The 18,857-nt window shown below is 45.1% G+C and overlaps 1 protein-coding gene across 1 annotated transcript in view; it reads left to right on the top strand.

The window, feature by feature from the left end:
- ZSWIM8 (zinc finger SWIM-type containing 8) overlaps positions 1 to 15,860 on the top strand; it is a 66,506-nt gene extending 50,646 nt beyond the window's left edge. The window contains 12 exon segments of the mRNA XM_086616732.1: positions 1,093 to 1,324; positions 2,093 to 2,245; positions 3,028 to 3,250; positions 3,448 to 3,737; positions 4,435 to 4,658; positions 4,940 to 5,422; positions 6,041 to 6,209; positions 8,523 to 8,696; positions 10,129 to 10,248; positions 11,221 to 11,316; positions 11,319 to 11,398; positions 12,647 to 15,860. Coding sequence (XP_086472858.1) covers positions 1,093 to 1,324; positions 2,093 to 2,245; positions 3,028 to 3,250; positions 3,448 to 3,737; positions 4,435 to 4,658; positions 4,940 to 5,422; positions 6,041 to 6,209; positions 8,523 to 8,696; positions 10,129 to 10,248; positions 11,221 to 11,316; positions 11,319 to 11,398; positions 12,647 to 12,850 — 2,448 coding nt within the window. The 3' untranslated portion in view covers positions 12,851 to 15,860.
- The last annotated feature ends 2,997 nt before the right edge of the window (positions 15,861 to 18,857 follow it).

Consider the following 18,857-nt stretch of genomic DNA (forward strand, 5'->3'; position numbering starts at 1 on the left):
CTCTTTCCGTGGGTTTCTTAAGGTCCAGTTGGAAAATGCATTCTCACTGATTTTAATGCTTTTGCTTACCTGCTAAAACAAGCCCTTTGTCCCAGGGGTTTTCAGTGTGTGCTGTGTGTATGGTCTGGGGATTGATTCTGTTCTGCTGCAGGGATGTTGGCTTGCAAAACAACATATCTAGCAAAGCCCTTGTTTCTCCATCTCTCACCTCTTTGATATACTAGTGTAGTCCACCTGTGCCTTAATTTCCCATGCAAGAGAGAGAGTAAAGCTCTACCCCCCCGCCCCAAAGGAGGAAAAAAATACCGAAAACTGCTGAAGTTTTAGGAAGGGTTTTATTAAACTTTTCTATTCAGAAACACTTCTACCCAGGAAGAATATTATTTATGTCTTTCTGTCTCCTAAAGTAGAAGCACTTTTGCCATACTCTTCTACTGGGAATAACAGAGACTTTGTGATATCAGTCATCTGCAAGTAAATGCTCTGTCACACTCGTGGTGTTCATTTCATGTGGAGAAAAAACAGTAGAAATGGATGAACCCATAAAATTTGGTCATGTGTTGTTCTCTAGTTACATAATAAATGAGGATAAGAAAGTGTTATTGTAGGCTGGCAGAAGGCAGTTTCTCTAGTGTCTGGACGTCTCAAAAGGCATTACCACTTTCTCAGTAATGATTGGATTTTTTGGATGGTGAGCAAAGAATTTTGGTGACTTACAAATATCTAAGGACTGGGAGAACGAAATACAGAGTCCTTCATTCTGTCCTTGATGTACCAGAATTACTTCTGTATTGTGAGCTTTGGGTGCTTTCCGAGTAAAGCCAGTGACTTTTTTGAAGTGAAAATGGGGATATTAGTGAGTATAAAGAATCTTTGCTTCTTCAGTAATGCAGGCCATATGGCTCTCAACGGTGCATCACTGATCTTCAGTGCAGGAAGATGATGCCTACTTTCTAGAGAATAAACATTTTCTTTTTTGTCCAACCAAATGGAATTATTGTCCACCAGGAAGCTGGTTTGGTACTTTCTCTCTATGTCTTAGTGTAATGCATCTTGTCTTTTTTTTTTTTTTTCCTCCCCTTACTGTTAAAGATTTTAGATAAACTTCTAGACAGAGAGAGTCAAACTCACAAACCACAGACTCTGAGTTCCTTCTACTCATCCAGCAAGCCTACAGTAGCAAATCAAAAATCTCCTTCCAAACACGCTGCCCAGTCCACTGCAGCAATCCAGCAGCTTCCAGGGACTTCCGTCACTCAGCAAGCTGCTGTAAGCACTGCAGTCCAGAGCAGTCCGGAGAACTTTGTGGAGAAGAGTGCACAGGGTAAGAGGTGCTTTGTATGGGCTATGCTGAAATCCTTCTTTTATCAGTGCAAAACTGTAACTGTACATTTTTGTCTCTTTTGAGAGGTAGTCAGAGTGATTTATGTTACCATCTGGCTGCTTGGTGGTTGCTAGAATGTCATTCCCCTGTTACCTGTTTGACTGGATCCATTTCAGTACATGTTGTTGCATAAAAATTCAAGCTGATTTTCAGCTTGAGTCAGTTATATAACCACTTAACATAAAACTACTGTGATTCCATCTTTTAGGTTTGTATCACAGAGGTGCAGTATTTCAAAAAGTTGGACACTTGGTGAGGTACCTTCACGCAAGATAAATGACTAAGATTGCTGAAGGGATTAGAGATAAACGTAGCTTTCTTCAAGCTGTGAAGCTCCATTTTGGTGGCAAACATCACATACAGAACTATTTGGAGAGCAGATGCTCTATTAACTCTTCCCAAAGAGATCAATACTAGCTGAGGATGGCTGCATTAAGGTTAGGGTTGCTAGAGCATTTTTATTCTAAGATTTTTTCCATAGTTGCAGCAAATTTTCCAAATCTTGAGTTAAGATTAAATGTTCTTGGCCTGATGTCAGATGATATGCTTAAGACTGAAGGAAAACTGAGATAATCCTGCTCGTAAATACCACTCATTTTATAAAATCCTGCATCTTTTGATGTTTATATCTTTTAAATGGCCACATCTGGTTTTAGAGATACAGAAACAAATTGTAATGTTTACCTTGTTGCTGTACTGTTTATGCAGAGAGCTCTCAGAGGTCCCCCTGTGAGCCAGCTGCGGAGTCCACTGTCTTGAAACAAGAGGGAAAGGTCCCCAGTCGTCTGGCCCTTGGAAGCCGAGGTGGATACAATGGGAGATGCTGGGGTTCGCCTGTCAGGCAGAAGAAGAAACACACAGGTAGGAACTGACTAGTTCATACAGCATCTAGTGCAGTGCTAGGCAGCCTGCTGGAGTTTCAGCAATTCCCTTGTTCTTTCATTCCACTTGTCAGCCTTTCCTGTACTACAGAAGTAGTTGATTGAGGTATTTGGCATGGAGAAACAGGTTTTGCTCCACAGATTTCCTTCTCCTTTCTGTATGGCAAGTTACCATAGCTTTCTCACACCAGATATGTTCTGTGTGATGGATTAGATATCTGTTGCTGAATGATTGCTGGATTCTGGGAGCGGAGCACTGTGCTCCTGGCTCCAGAAACAAATTCAGAGGAGTTGCTGCCTCTCTTCACTTCTCTTGGGAAGGACATAAGTTAGAGGCTGAGGATGTGAAGAACCTTTGTGTAAATTGTGTAGTATATACCGGACGGGTTTTCTTTGTACTTCTACAATCTGTGGAAGTTTACATTGTATGTATATTTGCTTCTTGTTGTTATGTTCTGCCACAAAGCTCAGCAGATAGAGTGAGGGGCTGGGATGATGTGAAGGGGGAAACAAAGATACGTTGTTCATGGACTCTTCTGCATTTTAGTCTGAGAACTGCAAAATGACACTGATATCTGTGGCCAAACTGACTAGTTTAATCTCTCTTAATTTGCAAAATTGAATGCCTGGCAGCTGTGAGACTGACTGTCACTGACATGACTGGTCTTAGTTGGGACTGTAGGTGATGTGGGTAGGAGTTTACTTACCCACATTACATTTATCAACCCTGGTGACATTACTGTGTTGGTTCTGGTGTTGTAGGCATGGCTAGTATTGACAGCAGCGCTCCTGAAACCACCTCTGACAGTTCTCCAACGCTCAGTCGGCGTCCACTACGTGGGGGATGGGCAACAACATCCTGGGGCAGAGGACAGGACAGTGACAGCATCAGCAGTTCTTCAAGTGATTCACTGGGATCTTCCTCTTCCAGTGGCAGTAGGAGAGCCAGTGGGGGAGCCCGTGCAAAGACTGTGGAAGTTGGCAGGTAATGAATGGTACCAATGCACAGAGGCAACCTCTAGGCCTTATGTCAGGAAGTTAGCACGTGTGCGTCAGGAAGTACTTCCTTGGAGAATTTGCTTTGTTTCCTCTGGACCCTAAAGACAGGAACTCGGCACCCCAGCTAGTGAACTTGGGGTACTCATTGCTGTCTGAAAAATTCCTCTGTCTTTTTTCCTCTAGGTATAAAGGGAGGCGGCTGGAGAGCCATGCTCCTCATGTCCCAAACCAGCCCTCAGAGGCAGCTGCTCACTTCTACTTTGAATTGGCCAAGACAGTCCTTATCAAAGCAGGTGGAAACAGCAGTACCTCCATCTTCACCCACCCTTCCTCCAGTGGTGGGCACCAGGGACCACACCGCAACCTTCACCTCTGCGCCTTCGAGATTGGGCTGTATGCACTAGGGCTGCACAACTTCGTGTCTCCCAACTGGCTCTCTCGAACTTACTCCTCTCACGTCTCTTGGATCACAGGTTACAGCAAACATTACTGGGAAGCTTACTTTTGGGCAGGAAGGAGGGGAGGGAGATCAGTTTATGCCCAAAAATGGTGATGCTGGCTGGCACAGGTGACAGTACAAGCTGAGCACTAATGATTTACATGATGGTGCTTGTTTTGGCCTGGGAAGTTCTTGTGACCTGTTTCTTCTTGTCTATACTGTGACATCCTTCAGTCCTCAGAACCATAGACCACTTCTCACACAGAGACTGGTCTTAATTTCTCCTTTAGGGGTCTGCTGAAGAGACAGACGTTTGTCAAGTTTTGAACATACTCTTTGGCTGTGTTCAACATTTCACTTTACTCGTTCTGTTTGCATCCAGACCTACTACCTGCTTTCTATCCGCATGACTTCTAGAGCCTGAAAAACACATCCTTGAAAATTCATGTTTTCCTGACATGATGGAAATAGAGTCCAGGCTGTGGTTTGTGGGTACTAAAATCAGCTATAGCAAGTTCCTCTCAATGCCTTAAATGCATCTTTAGCTTAACTTTAATAATAGTACCCTCATTCACTGCTTGCTTATTGAGGGCTCCTACCTGTCCTGTGTTTTGGGAGAAATAGCCTAAATTTGACTTAGGGCCTAAGGGGAGCCACTGGGCTCTGTTGCCACTCCTGAATGGAACTGTGCTGGCATACAGTGGTGTGAGAGTCTTCTCTTTTACTCTTAGGGCAGGCCATGGAGATTGGTAGCGCAGCCTTGAACATCTTGGTGGAGTGTTGGGACGGACATCTAACTCCCCCAGAGGTGGCATCATTGGCAGACAGAGCTTCGCGAGCCAGAGACTCCAACATGGTGCGGGCAGCTGCTGAACTGGCACTTAGCTGCCTGCCGCATGCCCATGCCCTGAACCCAAATGAGATCCAGAGGGCTCTGGTGCAGTGTAAGGAACAGGTGAGCATCACATGGGGGCTGGCTAGCTCAAGCTGATTTCCAGCATCAAGGATGTGTGGTTACTTGTGGGATTGGCTCCTCTGCTACTGGACAGTCTTAATCCCAGTTCTGTGGTTTTGTGAATAACTCTGGTTATTCTGCTGTATAGTTGTGATCTGTCTGCTCCCCATGGCATCAGTCATTTTGGAGTGCCTTATACTTTTCTCATGTAGTAGTAGTTTTGCCTTCTTGTGTTCCTGGTTCTGCATTCTTCACTTCTGCTTTTCTTTCACTGCCCCCAGGACAATCTGATGCTGGAAAAGGCCTGTATGGCAGTAGAAGAGGCAGCCAAAGGAGGTGGCGTGTACCCAGAAGTCCTCTTTGAAGTAGCTCACCAGTGGTACTGGCTTTACGAACAGACTGTTGGCGGGACCCCGGCCCAGAGAGAAGGTGCCACCGGCTGCAGTGCCAGTGGTGCACGGGCTGCCTCTGAAGCAGTGCGTGGGATGACAGACAACCGGGTGACCTCTGAGGCGACCACTGTAACAGTGGCAGCTGCGGTAACCGCAGCAGCGACAGTCATGCCAGTGATCTCTGTGGGGTCGACCATGTACCAGCAGCATACCATGGCAGGGCCGGCAATGGCACATACGCACACGCAGGGCCTCCACCCTTACACCACCCTTCAGACTCACATCCCCTGTAATCCCCAGTATATAGGACACACTATCCAGCACATGCCACGCCCAGCTGTCTTCCCAGTGCCTGGCTCAGCGTACCCACAGGTGAGCTTTACGGGTGCCTTGTTCATTTGGGGTGACTTTGTGCAGCTGCTTCCAGAGGGGGTACGTCTGACTGGGGAGAGTGTGGGACTCAGACCTGCTGTGGTGTGAGATATTGCTTCTGCTCTCACTACTTGCTGATTTATGATAGTTACTTTGGTTCCCCAGCCCAGCTCTTTCGCATTATAAGGAGCCTTCTGCGGGTGCATTTAAAGTTTCAAGAGAATATAAAATACAGCATATCAGTAGCTTTTTAACTTTTATTGCTCTATAGTTTCTCAGAAGGCACTGGACAGAAAGCTTGTTTTCTTGAGATCTTGCAGGCTAAATAGAGACTACAGAGGGAAAACAAAGTTTATTTTAACGTCTGTGTATTTTTGAAAGTTCTTGGAGTGGTTTTCTGCAAACTGATTAGATTTAAGAAGAGGAGGAGTAAGAAGATGTAATGGTCGTGTGATGCAACGTAGTTTCTGTGCTGATTCTTTCTATGTTTCCTCCTTCCTGCCAGATTGGGCTTTGAATGCTCTGGGGTTTGTGTGGAGACATCATGTTTTGTCATGGTCAAAATTTTTTAAATGGTCAGATGAAGTAGACATGACTGTTATTTATTTTTTATTTTAGGGTGTCCATCCAGCATTCATAGGAGCACAGTACCCTTATTCGGTAACAACACCATCATTGGCAGCTACAGCAGTGTCATTCCCTGGTGTGCCAGTCCCATCCATGACACAGATTGCGGTGCACCCCTATCACAGTGAGACAGGACTGTCACTGTCTTCCAATGTAGCGAGTAAGTGTTACAGCCCTGGCCTGTGCATAGCATAGGTTTAGTTACTGTGCCTCCTAACTTTACCCCAGTCAAGTCCTGCCCCTCACTGACCACAGGTGGGACAAGGGTTCTTGCACTGAAAAGTTCTGACCAGACATACCCTATACCCTAGCCTAAAGATGTGCATGCTTGGGGGTACTGGGATTCAAAATAGAGCCTGATTTAGCTACTGGAGCTTTAATTTCTGTTTAGCTCAATTTCCAGTGTGAGATTATTTTGGCTTCTCAAACTAAAGTGTGTTTGGAGCTCGCCTGGCCTTTCTGACTTCCAATTTATTAGAGCTTTATTCCTCCTCTCCTTAGGGCAAGATGAGCATAGATGATCTTGAGCAGGCTCTTGTGGTTCCTTTGGGAGAGTGCAGGAAGCAGGCAGTTTTCTGCTGCAGTAGCACTAATAGATGTCTTTCCTGCCCTAAAGGATTGGAGGCAGCCAGTACCTGAAATATGGAACTTCTGTAGAGAGGTCAGATGTTTTGGCAGGATCATGTCAATGGCAATCTGAATGATTGCTCACATGTCGTGTTGGGGCTAGAGTGGTGGTGAAGACCCATCAAGTAGCGTGCAGCACTGGAACAGCAAATATTGACTCAATTGTGGATGTGCTCTCATTGCCATGGGGTTTTTGCAGGAGTGGATCATGATTGACCCATGCTGATATCCCCTCATGGAGAGGCTGTAATGTTTGCCTGTTTGTACATTTGCTTATCAGTGCTTTGCAACTCACCAGGTGCTGGAAGACTGGTATGTGGGAAAACACTTTAGAGCTGTGTTGGCCTCCTTTCTATCGATGTTATCAGGAGGATCTTTTCAGTTATTTTTATCTTGCATTTGATGCTAAAAAGCCATCACAACAGCAATTAGAATAGTCCTGAAGGTCTCAGGATCTGAAGAGCATTCTTTGCTGACAGCCTTAGTCCTGGGCTGATGCTGTGAGTCTTAATTGTGAGAACCTTTCCTGTACTCCTCCAAAATGAATCTTCCAGAACTGCTAACTCATCCTAGAGCACTTAAAATAAGAAAAGGAAAAAACAACTCCATGTTTCCAGTTGCCATGTTTATGGCTTGCATAAGCTTCTGTTTTCAGTTCTTAACATACTGTTTCACTTTTCCTGGAGTACATAGTTATGTGATGATGCTTGAGCTCCAGGCAACAATTCAGCTCATACTTATGGATTATTCTCCTTGGCCAGGCTTCAAATGCAGCATGGATTTTGCCTCACTTTGTGGGTTGTTTGACATTGTTTGTCTGCTTGGTTGAGGAGGTCAGATAGATCTTTCCTGGGAGGCACATTGTCCTCAGGTATTCAACTATTCACTAGTAAACATTAAAAAAAAAATGCTGGATGTTGCAAGGTAAGAGGAGAAATTGAAACTTGAAGCATTCCCCAAGCTGGTGTAGTAGCACCACAGAGAAAGTGTGAATTAGGGATAACAATGTGCACACACCTAATGGCATCCCTGCTCTAGAATTCTCAGGCAAATCTTTCTTTTTGCTTTCCATACCTTTCTCAAAAGGAAAAATTACATAAACTGACTCAGAGTACAGCTTACTGGCTCAGTGTTAACTGCTGTACAAGTTTAGATGGTACAATGTAATGGATTTTCTTATGGTTTCCTTTGATTTTGTCCATGCTAGTTATGTGTCTGAAGGTGACAGAGCTTCTCAAATTTCCTCGTTGCTTTTACTGTTGGTATGCGCTGCCAGTGTATGAAATGACTCTTCTTTCCAAGGATGGATTGGAGGCTAGCTTCCAGTAACACTCTTCTGCATGGTAGCTGGATGGAGTCAGCGCCATCTTACAGCAGAAGTGGAGGAACCTCAGTGTTGGACTTGACCTTGAGTGACTTAATACTGTTCCTGCTCAACGATTTTCCTCAGCAGTTCCTCATCAGATATAGACATGCACATGCTTATTTCCTTGCACAAGAAATCAGAACCAGACATGTCATGTAATAATAGCAAAGACCTTTGAGTCAACACATGTATTTACATGTAAAACATGGATGATGTGTATGTTCATGGTATACTGCCAAAGAGATGGACAACCATGTAACTGACCCCCTTCAGTCTCTGCTGTCAACAAACTAGAGATATTCCTAGCCCATTGTATTTCAGTTGTAAATCTGTGGTTTTTGGTTGTTGTATTGTTCTGTTTAGGGAAGGGAACAGAACACTACGTTGGCAGGGGGTGGTCAGGTGAGGGAGATGATGGCCCAAGTAAACCTTCTTTTAGACTGGCGGTGGGTCCTAATGCTGCTGTTTTGCTCTCTTCAGTAGGAAGTGTCCATGCAGGATCAACGTTCCCAGCGATTCAGGGGGCTTCCTTGACAACTCTGTCCTCACAGCCCAACTCCCTTGTTACAGGGGGTTTTCCTGCCGAGGATGAGCAGCACAGTCAGCCTGTGAGCCCCCAGGGTCTGCACTACCTTCACTCCGCATACCGAGTTGGTAAGGACGGCCAAGTGGGTTCTATGGCTCCCTTGAGAGGGATTCAGGGCAGGGCTGCAGGTTTCCACAGTCATTTGGCTATGTGCTACTGCACCTGTTGGGGATGATGGCATCTTAGCTACATGGGGAAGGCCAGTTCATGATCATATGTAGAGGCTAAAAATGGAGACAAAGCAATAGAAGATTGAACAGTTGCTGTTGAGACCCATCAGAGTAGAAGAGAAAACTGAGTGGGTTAGAGTTGGGAAGAGTCTTGCCTTTCAGCAAGTGTATGCAAAGGAGTCTGGATAGGGCTCTGAGGATGTGGTTGTACAAATTGTGACTGTGTGAAAAAATGGAGTTCAGCTGCTGCTGTATTGTGAAGGCACACCTCTAGTTTAATAATACCAGTTGAGTCTTCAGAGGCACAGAGGGATGTGCTCTGTGCCTCTGCAGCTAGATTGTTGAAGACTGACATGGAGGCAACTTATATTTTGTGGAGAGTGGATATGTAATCAGCATTTCTTTCCCAGTCACACTGGTTATAAGGAAATAGAGTCTCTGCCTGCACTGCAATTGGTACAAGGATGTTGGTCTTGGGGTTTGTGATTGAGCTCAGATTGCAGTAAGCTACTTGTATGTAGCCATGATCCAACCCAGTGGATACTTGGGGAGGGAGAAGGGAGCCTCTAAGATGAGCAAAGCCAGCGCAGGGCAGCAAAGGAAGAGAAACAGCAAGAAAATGGAGGAAAGGCTATCTGGAGGTTGCTTGATTTTTTTTTTTTTTGGTTGAAAGCTACAGAAGAAAGTACTTGTTAGACAGAAAGGGGTGCAGATGTCATTGGAAACATCGCAGGGGTAGGTGGTCAGCCATGAAAGACATTTTATAGCCTGAATAACAGAGAAAGGGAGTGAGGGAAGAGGGTCTGGAAGATCATGACGTAGTGCCTGTTGGTGTTTTAAAACTTTTTATATGGGAGGATTTGCATGAAGGAGCTGTAGTGGAATACGTGGAATGTTTGCAGACTGGCAGTACTGCAGCTCAGTGTTGACCTGTTGTCTTGCAGCTGAGTAGGCTGATGTGGGTAGCTTATCTGCTGCAAAATTTGGGGCAAACGCATTGCTCTCAGGACACCTCTTGTAGTGCAGCCTTTGGGGCTATCTGCTTGACCCTGCTGTAGATGCTAGTGGAGTGTCTCTTTGCAGCTTTAGTGAGGTGTGATGGCTGTGCAGATTTCCCAGCCTAGAGCAGCAGATCCAGATGTTCTTGCAGCTATTTCCTGTGGCGACAGGCTTCAAGAGAGGCCTATTTTTTCTCTCTGGACTCTTTGCAGCAAGGGAATTTTCTACTGATGAAGGGAAAGCCATTCAGGTTGTGTTGCAGTGAGTGAAGTACTAGACTAAGTCTTACTGGGCAGAAGTGCTGCTTGACTCTGGCTGCCCCTTTCTCACAGGATGCTGGCTCTGGAGATGCTTGGCCGAAGAGCTCACAACGACCATCCCAAAAACTTCTCCCGCAGCCCACCCTACACAGAGGATGTAAAATGGCTCCTTGGGTTAGCTGCAAAGTTAGGTAAGGCTCAGAGCAGTACTTCAGCAGAAATCCACTTGCTGGGATTTGGACCATGGTGGGAAAAAAGCTCTCCAAAGAGTGAAACTTCAGAGATGGGTGAGCCTGATATCTGATCCCATTCTGAGAATGTTTCTGAAGATCCCTGCTGTTCTGTCATCCAGGCGATTGTCCCATTTCTGGGCTCTATAGACATACTGTTGAATTTTGAGGCACTGGGTGAAGTGCATGGGGTTGGACAGGGCTCAGAGCTTGCATCTCTTCCATTCTATAACAGCAGCATTATCTTTTTCTCTTTCTGCTATCTTGTAGGTATTCCTCTTTCTTACGTATATTTACACTTTCTGTGAAGACCTTTTATAGCAATAGCTGCTTGAACCACCAATTGTTTGGGGTGGTTTTTTTTTTTACTTCCACCTTGCTCTTGGATCTTTTTGTCAGTTCATATTTTTTAATTCTTTCATCAGCAGTAAGAACTTTAAAAAAAAAAAAACAACACAAACAACCGACCTCCACAACAGCCTTAGTGGCATGGCTTCACCTCCTGCTGCTGGGGAAGCTCTGCTGTAGGCAGCAGCGGGGAAGCTGGACTGTCTCTCCAGGCTCCCTAAGGCCTGAGAGCTGGAGCATCTAAGTGCTTCCTAGATGAGGAGGCAAGAAGCAGTGTGAGGAGGTGCAGTGTATCCTTGCCTCTGTAGTTACTTTGCACATCAGTTTTCTTTATATCCCTTTTAAAGACAAGTGCACCTGGGAATATCAGTGACTGAGGTGGTACCTGGTCTCTACTTAGACCTGATGGATATATCAGAATGTTCTCTTGTCCCCATGAGTTTGCTAGACTGTCTCCCCCAAGCTGCTGGAGGATACATTACTCTGAGAAGAAGGTGCTCCAAATCAGGTTCTTGCTGGGAAGTACCTGATTTCTTGTGTTTCTTTTACCTAACGCTGTTGTTCTGACTTTTTCCTTCCATGCAGGTGTAAACTATGTGCATCAGTTTTGCGTTTGGTGCAGCCAAGGGGGTGCTGAGCCCTTTGTGCTCCAGGAGATCATCATGGAAGCTCTACAGAGGCTCAACCTGCACATGTACACAACCACCTGCGCACCCCAGCCTTCCACCAGCTGGTGCAGAGGTGCCAGCAGGCCTACATGCAGGTAATGTGTGACCTGTCTTCCTGCCTATCAAAGCTGCCTGGCCATTGCTTGCAGGTACTGCCTGTGTGTGTGTAGTGCAGAGGGGAAGGGGCCGGGTGCTGGTAGCTGAACGGGGTCCGTTGCTGATGCATCCTTCTCCCTCAGCAGGGACTAGAATAGGCATGCTTGTCTGTGTGGAAACTGCATCATTGTAATGCTTCTTCCAAGGCCTCTCACCTCCTGTGCTCGCCACAAAGGATGGGGTGGTCTGTGTTCCTCATCCACTTTCTTCCTCTCTCCAAATGCTACCCATACTTTTTAACTTCTGTGCTTTTTCTTTGCTGTGTTTTCAGGCCCCCTGTCCACCTCTCTTCCTAGCCTTTTTTTTTATTTCCTTGTTTGTAGCCTGTCCTTTCCTCACCACGAAGCCCTGCCATGGCTGTCTGGTGTGCCAGTGCTGGCACTAATAGTGGAAATAGTCAGCTACAGTATGGATGAGATATCTCAGGATTTATTGAAAACACGACAAGTGTGTTTCAGTGAGCCAGCTGGAATACCACAGCTGCCTCTTCCTTTAGACAGTGTAAAACAGGACACCCCACATGTACCTACTTCTCTTGAATAAATGACCAAAGGGTGATTCTGTAGACATACTGTCCAAGTTGCATTAGCTGTCCTATCACCTAGATGATATTTTGGAGAAATGACAGCTTCTTCCCTTGAGCTCTTTTTCTGAACTGCATTAGGGAAATAGATTTCTCAAAGCTGGACCTGCAGTTTGGGGCTAATGTTGAAAACTGGTAGAAGTGACAGTGTTAAGCCTATAGATATTTTGCAGCAATTAGTGTAAGCCTGCTCTTTCATACCCCTTAGCAAAGGAGATATCCAGTGAACATGCTGGGTCCTCACGTATAACTTGCAGAATGAATGGTGTGGAGGGTTTGATGCTGGTGGGTAGTGGGGTAGAGTGTTAGCTGGCCCTTTTGCACTGTACTGTGGCCCAATTTGGTGCTCATTAAGGAGAGGACACCTGCTGATACTGCGTGGTGTATTTTGGTGCTCTGAGGGGACATTCACCTTGGCCATGTTAGGATGTAAGATGTCTTTTGAGCTAGCTCTCCTCTGTCAGAGCCTCTGAGTCTTGGGACCTCTTGTGGGGTAACAGGATCGTGTGATGTATTGCCCTGAGAGCTCTTGAGTCTTCCTCCAAGTGTCACCAGCATGAGTGGTGAGCAGATACCTTAAGGCTCTTTCCCTGTTCCCATCCAGTACATCCATCATCGGCTGATCCATCTCACTCCCGCTGACTACGATGACTTTGTGAATGCCATCCGCAGCGCCAGAAGCGCCTTCTGCCTGACTCCCATGGGCATGATGCAGTTTAATGATATTCTCCAGAACCTAAAGCGCAGCAAGCAGACAAAGGAGCTGTGGCAAAGGGTCTCTCTGGAAATGACCACCTTCTCGCCGTGACAGCAGGTGGAGCTCCATGGACACACAACCCTTTGCCCTGCATAGTTGTAGTTCCATTTACACCATCCTTCCTTCTGGTGTCTTTTTATTTTAACTTGTTGGAAACCACTGATCTGATGTATTTATATCATGACATTCCTCTCCAGCACTGTTGCGTGTTGGCGCTCTGCTTTGCTCGCTCTTCCTCCTCCTTCCCAGTGGGCTGCAGGCTTCAGAAGCATCAGGAAACGAGAAGGAAGTTGAGCTGGCTGCCCTGTGGTGTAGTCACCGCTTTTTTCCCTGAGCCCCTGGAGGCTGTCCTGCGAGCAGTTTGCAGTGTGATTACGCACGTGTTAGAGGGGTGGGGGATTCTGTCTTAAATATTTATTTTGGCATTTATAAATATGTAAACTTTTTCTTTTTTTGTATGGGCTTCTCTTACTCCACACATCATCTTCTGCTGGGAGAGGCTGGGACTGCTGTGCACAGCCAGTGCTCCCTCCATTCCTTTCAGCACCTCCTGCTGAGAGAAGCTGAGACTGGAGTAGCAGGGCCAGGACCACCTCTGTGACTTTCTGCAGCAGCTGCTGAGGGCAGAGGCTGGAGCTTGGGCAGAGTCCAGGACTGCGATGAGCTGCCTGGAGACTGCCAGAAGTGCTTGGGCTCTTTCTCAGGAGTGTCCCTCACTGGGCACTGCTGGCTCATAGGATGTTTTGATCCCGGTCATTCCGAGTTGTACAATCGTGTTTCTTTTGGCTGGGGTACTACTCTTCTGTAATCAGTTTCTTATCCCTTGTCTCTTCTCGTTTCCCTATTAAACACTCGTTTTCTTAGACCGACTCTCTCTTTTCTCTGCTGTGATGTTGACAGTCTGATGGAGCTGGCCAGCTGTGTGTCAGTGGGAGCTCCTGTGAGCCCTGGTAGATAGCTGTCCAGCTTGGGGAACAGCTATTGAGCACAAGGCAGGTGGCCAGAGCTTTTACAGAAGCTGTGAGCCAAAAGTTCCTTGCTTGATACTGCTCTGAGAATGACAATGCCTCTGCAGAGGCAGAGGTATGTGCTGACTGGGCTGTTGATGGTAAACCTGGGATGTTCTGCCTACACTTCTGCCAGCCACCAGGTTCCTTTTCTGGTCTTGACACCAGCAGTGTCTGTGGTAATACAGAGCTTTGTATTTCCAAAGTATCATGCAAAACAGTAGCTGCTCACCCTTGATGTAATTGTTAAAGGCAGCTAGTGGTCTGCTCCCATGTGTTGAGGGAGACGTTGGTGAACTATATAAGATATCCAACAGGGATAGCATTGGAGAAAGTTAATTTTAGAAAGCTTTTATTTTTGCACCGAGGAAATTTAAAAGGCAACTGCCATTTGTAAGCATACAAGCACTTAAATTTCAGGGCTTTTAAATCTGGAAATCATATGATTGATGGATGTTAAGAATCCAGTTTCTCAGTAGCGTATTTTGCTTCTTACTTGGGTTTAGTCATTGACAATGACTAGTTTCTGCAAGCTAGAAATACCTGTTCATGCCTGTTTGTATTTGATATTTTCAATGATACTCTTAAAAAATAAACAAACGAACTCATAGGCATAGGGTAAAACAGATGAACAGACTCCTTTGGTTTGACTTGGTGTACTGCACAGGCCAGAGAGTGTGATTGAGGTTTCTCTGCTTCTGATTGTGCAACCATAACTATTTAAAGATCTCCTTATAGCCCCTTGTATTCCTCCATAAGATGTCTAGTTACATGCTAATTATAAATGCTGATGTTTGTAAGAATGTGTTAAGTTTTGTGGTTTTTAAACTAAACTCCATGTTGATTATGAGCTGCCTGTTGTTGGCAAAACTCCTGGATTTGATTGGAGAGCACAGCCTGATCTCTGGAAGGTTTGAATTCCTGGAGCACTTTCTCTGCTCCCTGGTCCTTGTATGTTCAGAACTGGGAAAGGAATTTGAAGAAAAATGAGTTTTCTTAATAAAGTCTGATCTTTTCCTTTCTTGTGCTTATAGGAGAAAATTAGGGGAAGAGAAGGGAGCATCTGCTAGAAAGAAAGAAGCAGAAAGGAAATGGGCAAAAAAGCTGAATGTGTTAAATATCAGGAGCGGAAGTGACTGTTACTGCATCAAGGATTTGGACTGAATCCAAATCCTCAGGAGCACGAGAGCATTGTCAACGGTATCTTTGGTTTGAGGAAATACAGTGGAGCTGCTTACCGCGAGGTTAGAATGGACTTTATCTGGAAGAGTGCTTGCTTTCGTTCTGTGTGGTCCTTATAAAGACCGTAAGAGAAAAGAAATCACAGTGCTTGTTATCTTCCACTGTGCTGAAAACTTTCTCTCTTTGCTTATTTTACCTGCTCTAGTCCTGATACAGATTGCACTGCTTCCATATGATAGACCCTGTCAGAGTTGTCTTCCAGCAGCTGGAAGGAAGAGCCAGGGAATCTCACCTCAGGCTGACATTGACTGAACAAGCAGCTCAGTGGTATGAGGCACAGGTCAGTAGTTCTAGAATTTTCCAGTCTTTTCTCTGAAAAAAATTCTTCAGGGTGAGCAGATAGAGATAGGAACTGTGTGGAGGTGCTGCACACTCGTTTATTCGTGTCTTCTGGAATGCACTTTCAGTCCTGGATCTCTGCATCTGTTAATCTGTTGTTGTTACTGATCCATATCCCATGGAAACATATCTGAGCAAAGACAGGAAAAAGGAGAAGGTGACAAAGGAGATGATGTTTTTTTTTTGCCATGTGGCTGGGAGGTTCTTCAGGTATTTTTCCTTCATAAGAGATGAGATGACGGCAGACGACCTGTAAAAGAGCAGAGGTTGCAGCCAACTCAAATTCCTTTGACTTTCAGTTAACCCCTGTGTGCTTTCATTTAGAGTGAATGTTCTCTAGGTCCTCACCCTTACCAGCAACACATGAAGTGGCTGCAGTGAAGGTCAGCTGCCACAGCTGCTGGATGCTTTAGAGCTCTTCCAGTGTAGAAATGGTTTTACATAGCTGAGAAGCTGTTTTCCGTTTTGGCTACCACCTCTTCCTAGGCTGGGTAGCAAATGCTGAATTTAGTCAGTACAAATAGCTACAGGTGTTTGTCTGGCTAAGGCCTGGCCCCTGTGTGCATGAAGACAGGTGATATTCTGTGATGGGAGACCTTACAGCGGGTTATTTTTTTGTTTGTTGAAGTCTAATACACTGTCCCTTCCTTGAAGGTAAGATGAAAGAGATCTTTATGCTGCTTGCTGCGTTTTCTGTTCGCAATGACTTGCTTTCACTTGCCAGATTTGTTTCTTCTTGTGACCACAGGAAACATACTTTCCCTTTTATCTGTTAGTGTCTCTGGAAACAACAGCTCACTTCAGTGGGGAGCTGGAGAAGTCAAATTTGTACAGGTGCAGATGAAACTGACTGAGACGTGGCTGATGTCTTTACTGCAAGATACCTGTAGGCTAGTTTTCACTGTCCTAGTGTTGAAGGTCAAACTGCTTAATAGTCCTAACGAGGGCAGTGTGAGAAGGGCAGCCTTGCACTTTGCCCACTGTCTGCACTTGAAATTTTGTGGGTACTTCAGCTAAACAATCTGGCATGGTGCAGAGATGTGCATTTTGATGCTCTGTCCAAGGATCAGTACATGCAGATAAAAGCAGATGGTGTTCCAGTGTTAGGATACTTAGAAGCAACTCCTTAATGATGGAGATTACCTCTGTGTCTCACTTTATATATGTACCGTGGAGGCCATACATCAAAAAATGTAACGGAGAGGATGTGTGAAGATAAAGGTGAGGTACTGTAAGTGAAAGGGCCTTTTTCCCCCACTCCCCTTCCCTGAGGACATTAGTGGGTGGCCATGTAGTGTCTTTACCTCTTGTCTGTGTGTACTGTTACCCTGTATCTGCGACAGCAGCATTACTAGAACTTAAACTGTTGATCCCTGCATAGTGTCTGAGTTGATAGGGGTAAAATCTTGGTGGTAGCGTAGTTGGCAGAAGACATGCCAAGATTGCGTCTGGACTTTTGGCTATTTGGCTCATAGGAAGGAATAGCGTGATTTTTTTTTTGCTCTTATGGAATGGATAAGATAAAGGTTTTAGTAATTGCAAGGTTCATTCCCTGGAACACATCTTGTGCTTCAGGTACCCTTTTTCTGTGTAGATCAGGTATGCCAACCTCGGAGGGCTGGCTCCCCTCTTTCCTCTTTGGACATGGTCACCTGCAACCATCTTTCTTGCCTGTGAAAGTTTTTCTTTGGAAGCACTTTCCAAGAATATGAGTTAGCAGAACAGTATTTGCCTTTTGACTTCAGTGTTTTTACAGCCCATGAACAAGCTGAGTTGGAGTTGTCGTCTGATGAAGCAACATGCCTAGCAACAGGTACAGCTGGAGTTAGCTGAAAAGTGAGTTTCTGTCTAGTTTTGTTTACTGTCATTAATGTTTATTTCGGATACGTATTTTCCTTCTCTGAGAACCCATTCCGAAATAGCCTCCTGGGGAGTTGTTGAACCTAAACTGTTTTTTAATTCTTTGCGGGGGTTTGGTTTTTATCAAGTTGTTGATACTGTTGTATTTCAGAGCAGAACACAGCTTTCACTTTCCCAGCTTATTTAGCACCAGCTTGGCTCTTGCTACACAGCGCTAGAGTGCACTGAACAGCCTTGCAAAACAGAGTCGATGGAAATGGAGTAAGCATTGATATATCCGTGAAGTTTATCACCACCTCCTGGTATAAATCAGGCAGCTGTAACATGACAGAAATTTGAAATTGTTTTCTATAAGAGTTGGGAAAGTTGTGTTTTTCTTACCTAGACTTTAAAAAAAGGGCAGAGTATTATAATGAATTTTCCAGGACGCAGCTGGGGAGACAATGTGCCAAAACAGAAGAGTGTGCTCACAGTCTGCTACTGCTGCCCTGTTTTTTGTTTGGGTGTTATTTTTTTTTTTTTTTTACACAAAGCTGAAGAAAGTTAAAAGGGCAGGTTGGGCCATGAGAACTTTTCAGCATTTGTTGATGACCATGACTGGTGCATGACTTTTTGCTTTTAAGCCCTACTGATACACTGAACAGCTCTGAACTAGTTTCTTTAGAATATTTTGTGTTTTCTCTTTCTGTGCCCAAATTTAAGTGCCACATGACATGATTATGGTAAAGAGGGTCTTTCCTAAATAGTACTATGGGTTATTAGTGTGTTTGTGTTTGTGTTTTTTTTTTCTAACAACCTCCCCTCTCACTAACCCCCTGCCCCAGCATAATTCTAATGTGGCTTTTGAGCTTGTTTCTGCTTCCTGTTTCCATTTTAAGGGTTCTTGCACTTGGGGCGGGGCAGGGCAGCGGAGCTACCTGTCTGAGAGTGGCACAACTCTGTGAAACCTGGACGTGCAGCCTGGGGCTGTTCTGTGCTATGGTTTCCGTTTGAGCCCACGACTAGTTAATGCTTTTTCTCAGTGCTGCTGCCCAAAGGCAAGCTTCGTGTGCTGTCCGACAGTGACTCCACTGCTGTATAGTGCTGCTTGTTGTATAAAGACAGCGACTGTGCTCTGTAAGCAAGTGACTTCTTTCTTGGTGGCGTTGCCTGCTTACAGTTAGAGCATTCGTAACTACTTCATACTGCGCAGGCTGTGCTACACAGTGACGTTATTGCCATGAAGGGTATAGGAGCTATAAGAAGGCGAAAATGCTGGAAATGTATTAAAAGTCTATTGTATACAGTGTATGTACATAGATAGCGTGCATATTTCCCTGCCATGTCATGCTTTACTTTGCTTCATTTAAATCAGCTGACAGAGATGTCAGGAAGTTTGAGGCTTAAAGCGCAGCTGTAGTCAGTGTCAATGTGTAGTTGTAAGAAGTCCTGAAATGGACTTTTTCCAGTGACTTGACTTGGGGGTTCTGAGACCAGCCTGATTTATGATCCTCTGTTACTGTGAAGTGAAATGAAGCTGAGCTGGGTTTCAGACTGTGGGGGCAGTGTCGCCGTTGTGTACATGCTCATTTACAAGCATTTTGGAGAGACTGGAGAAGTGGATAAGACTA

This window comes from Tauraco erythrolophus, chromosome 9 (genome assembly GCF_009769465.1).
Source record: "Tauraco erythrolophus isolate bTauEry1 chromosome 9, bTauEry1.pri, whole genome shotgun sequence".
NCBI classification, from domain to species: Eukaryota; Metazoa; Chordata; class Aves; order Musophagiformes; family Musophagidae; genus Tauraco; species Tauraco erythrolophus.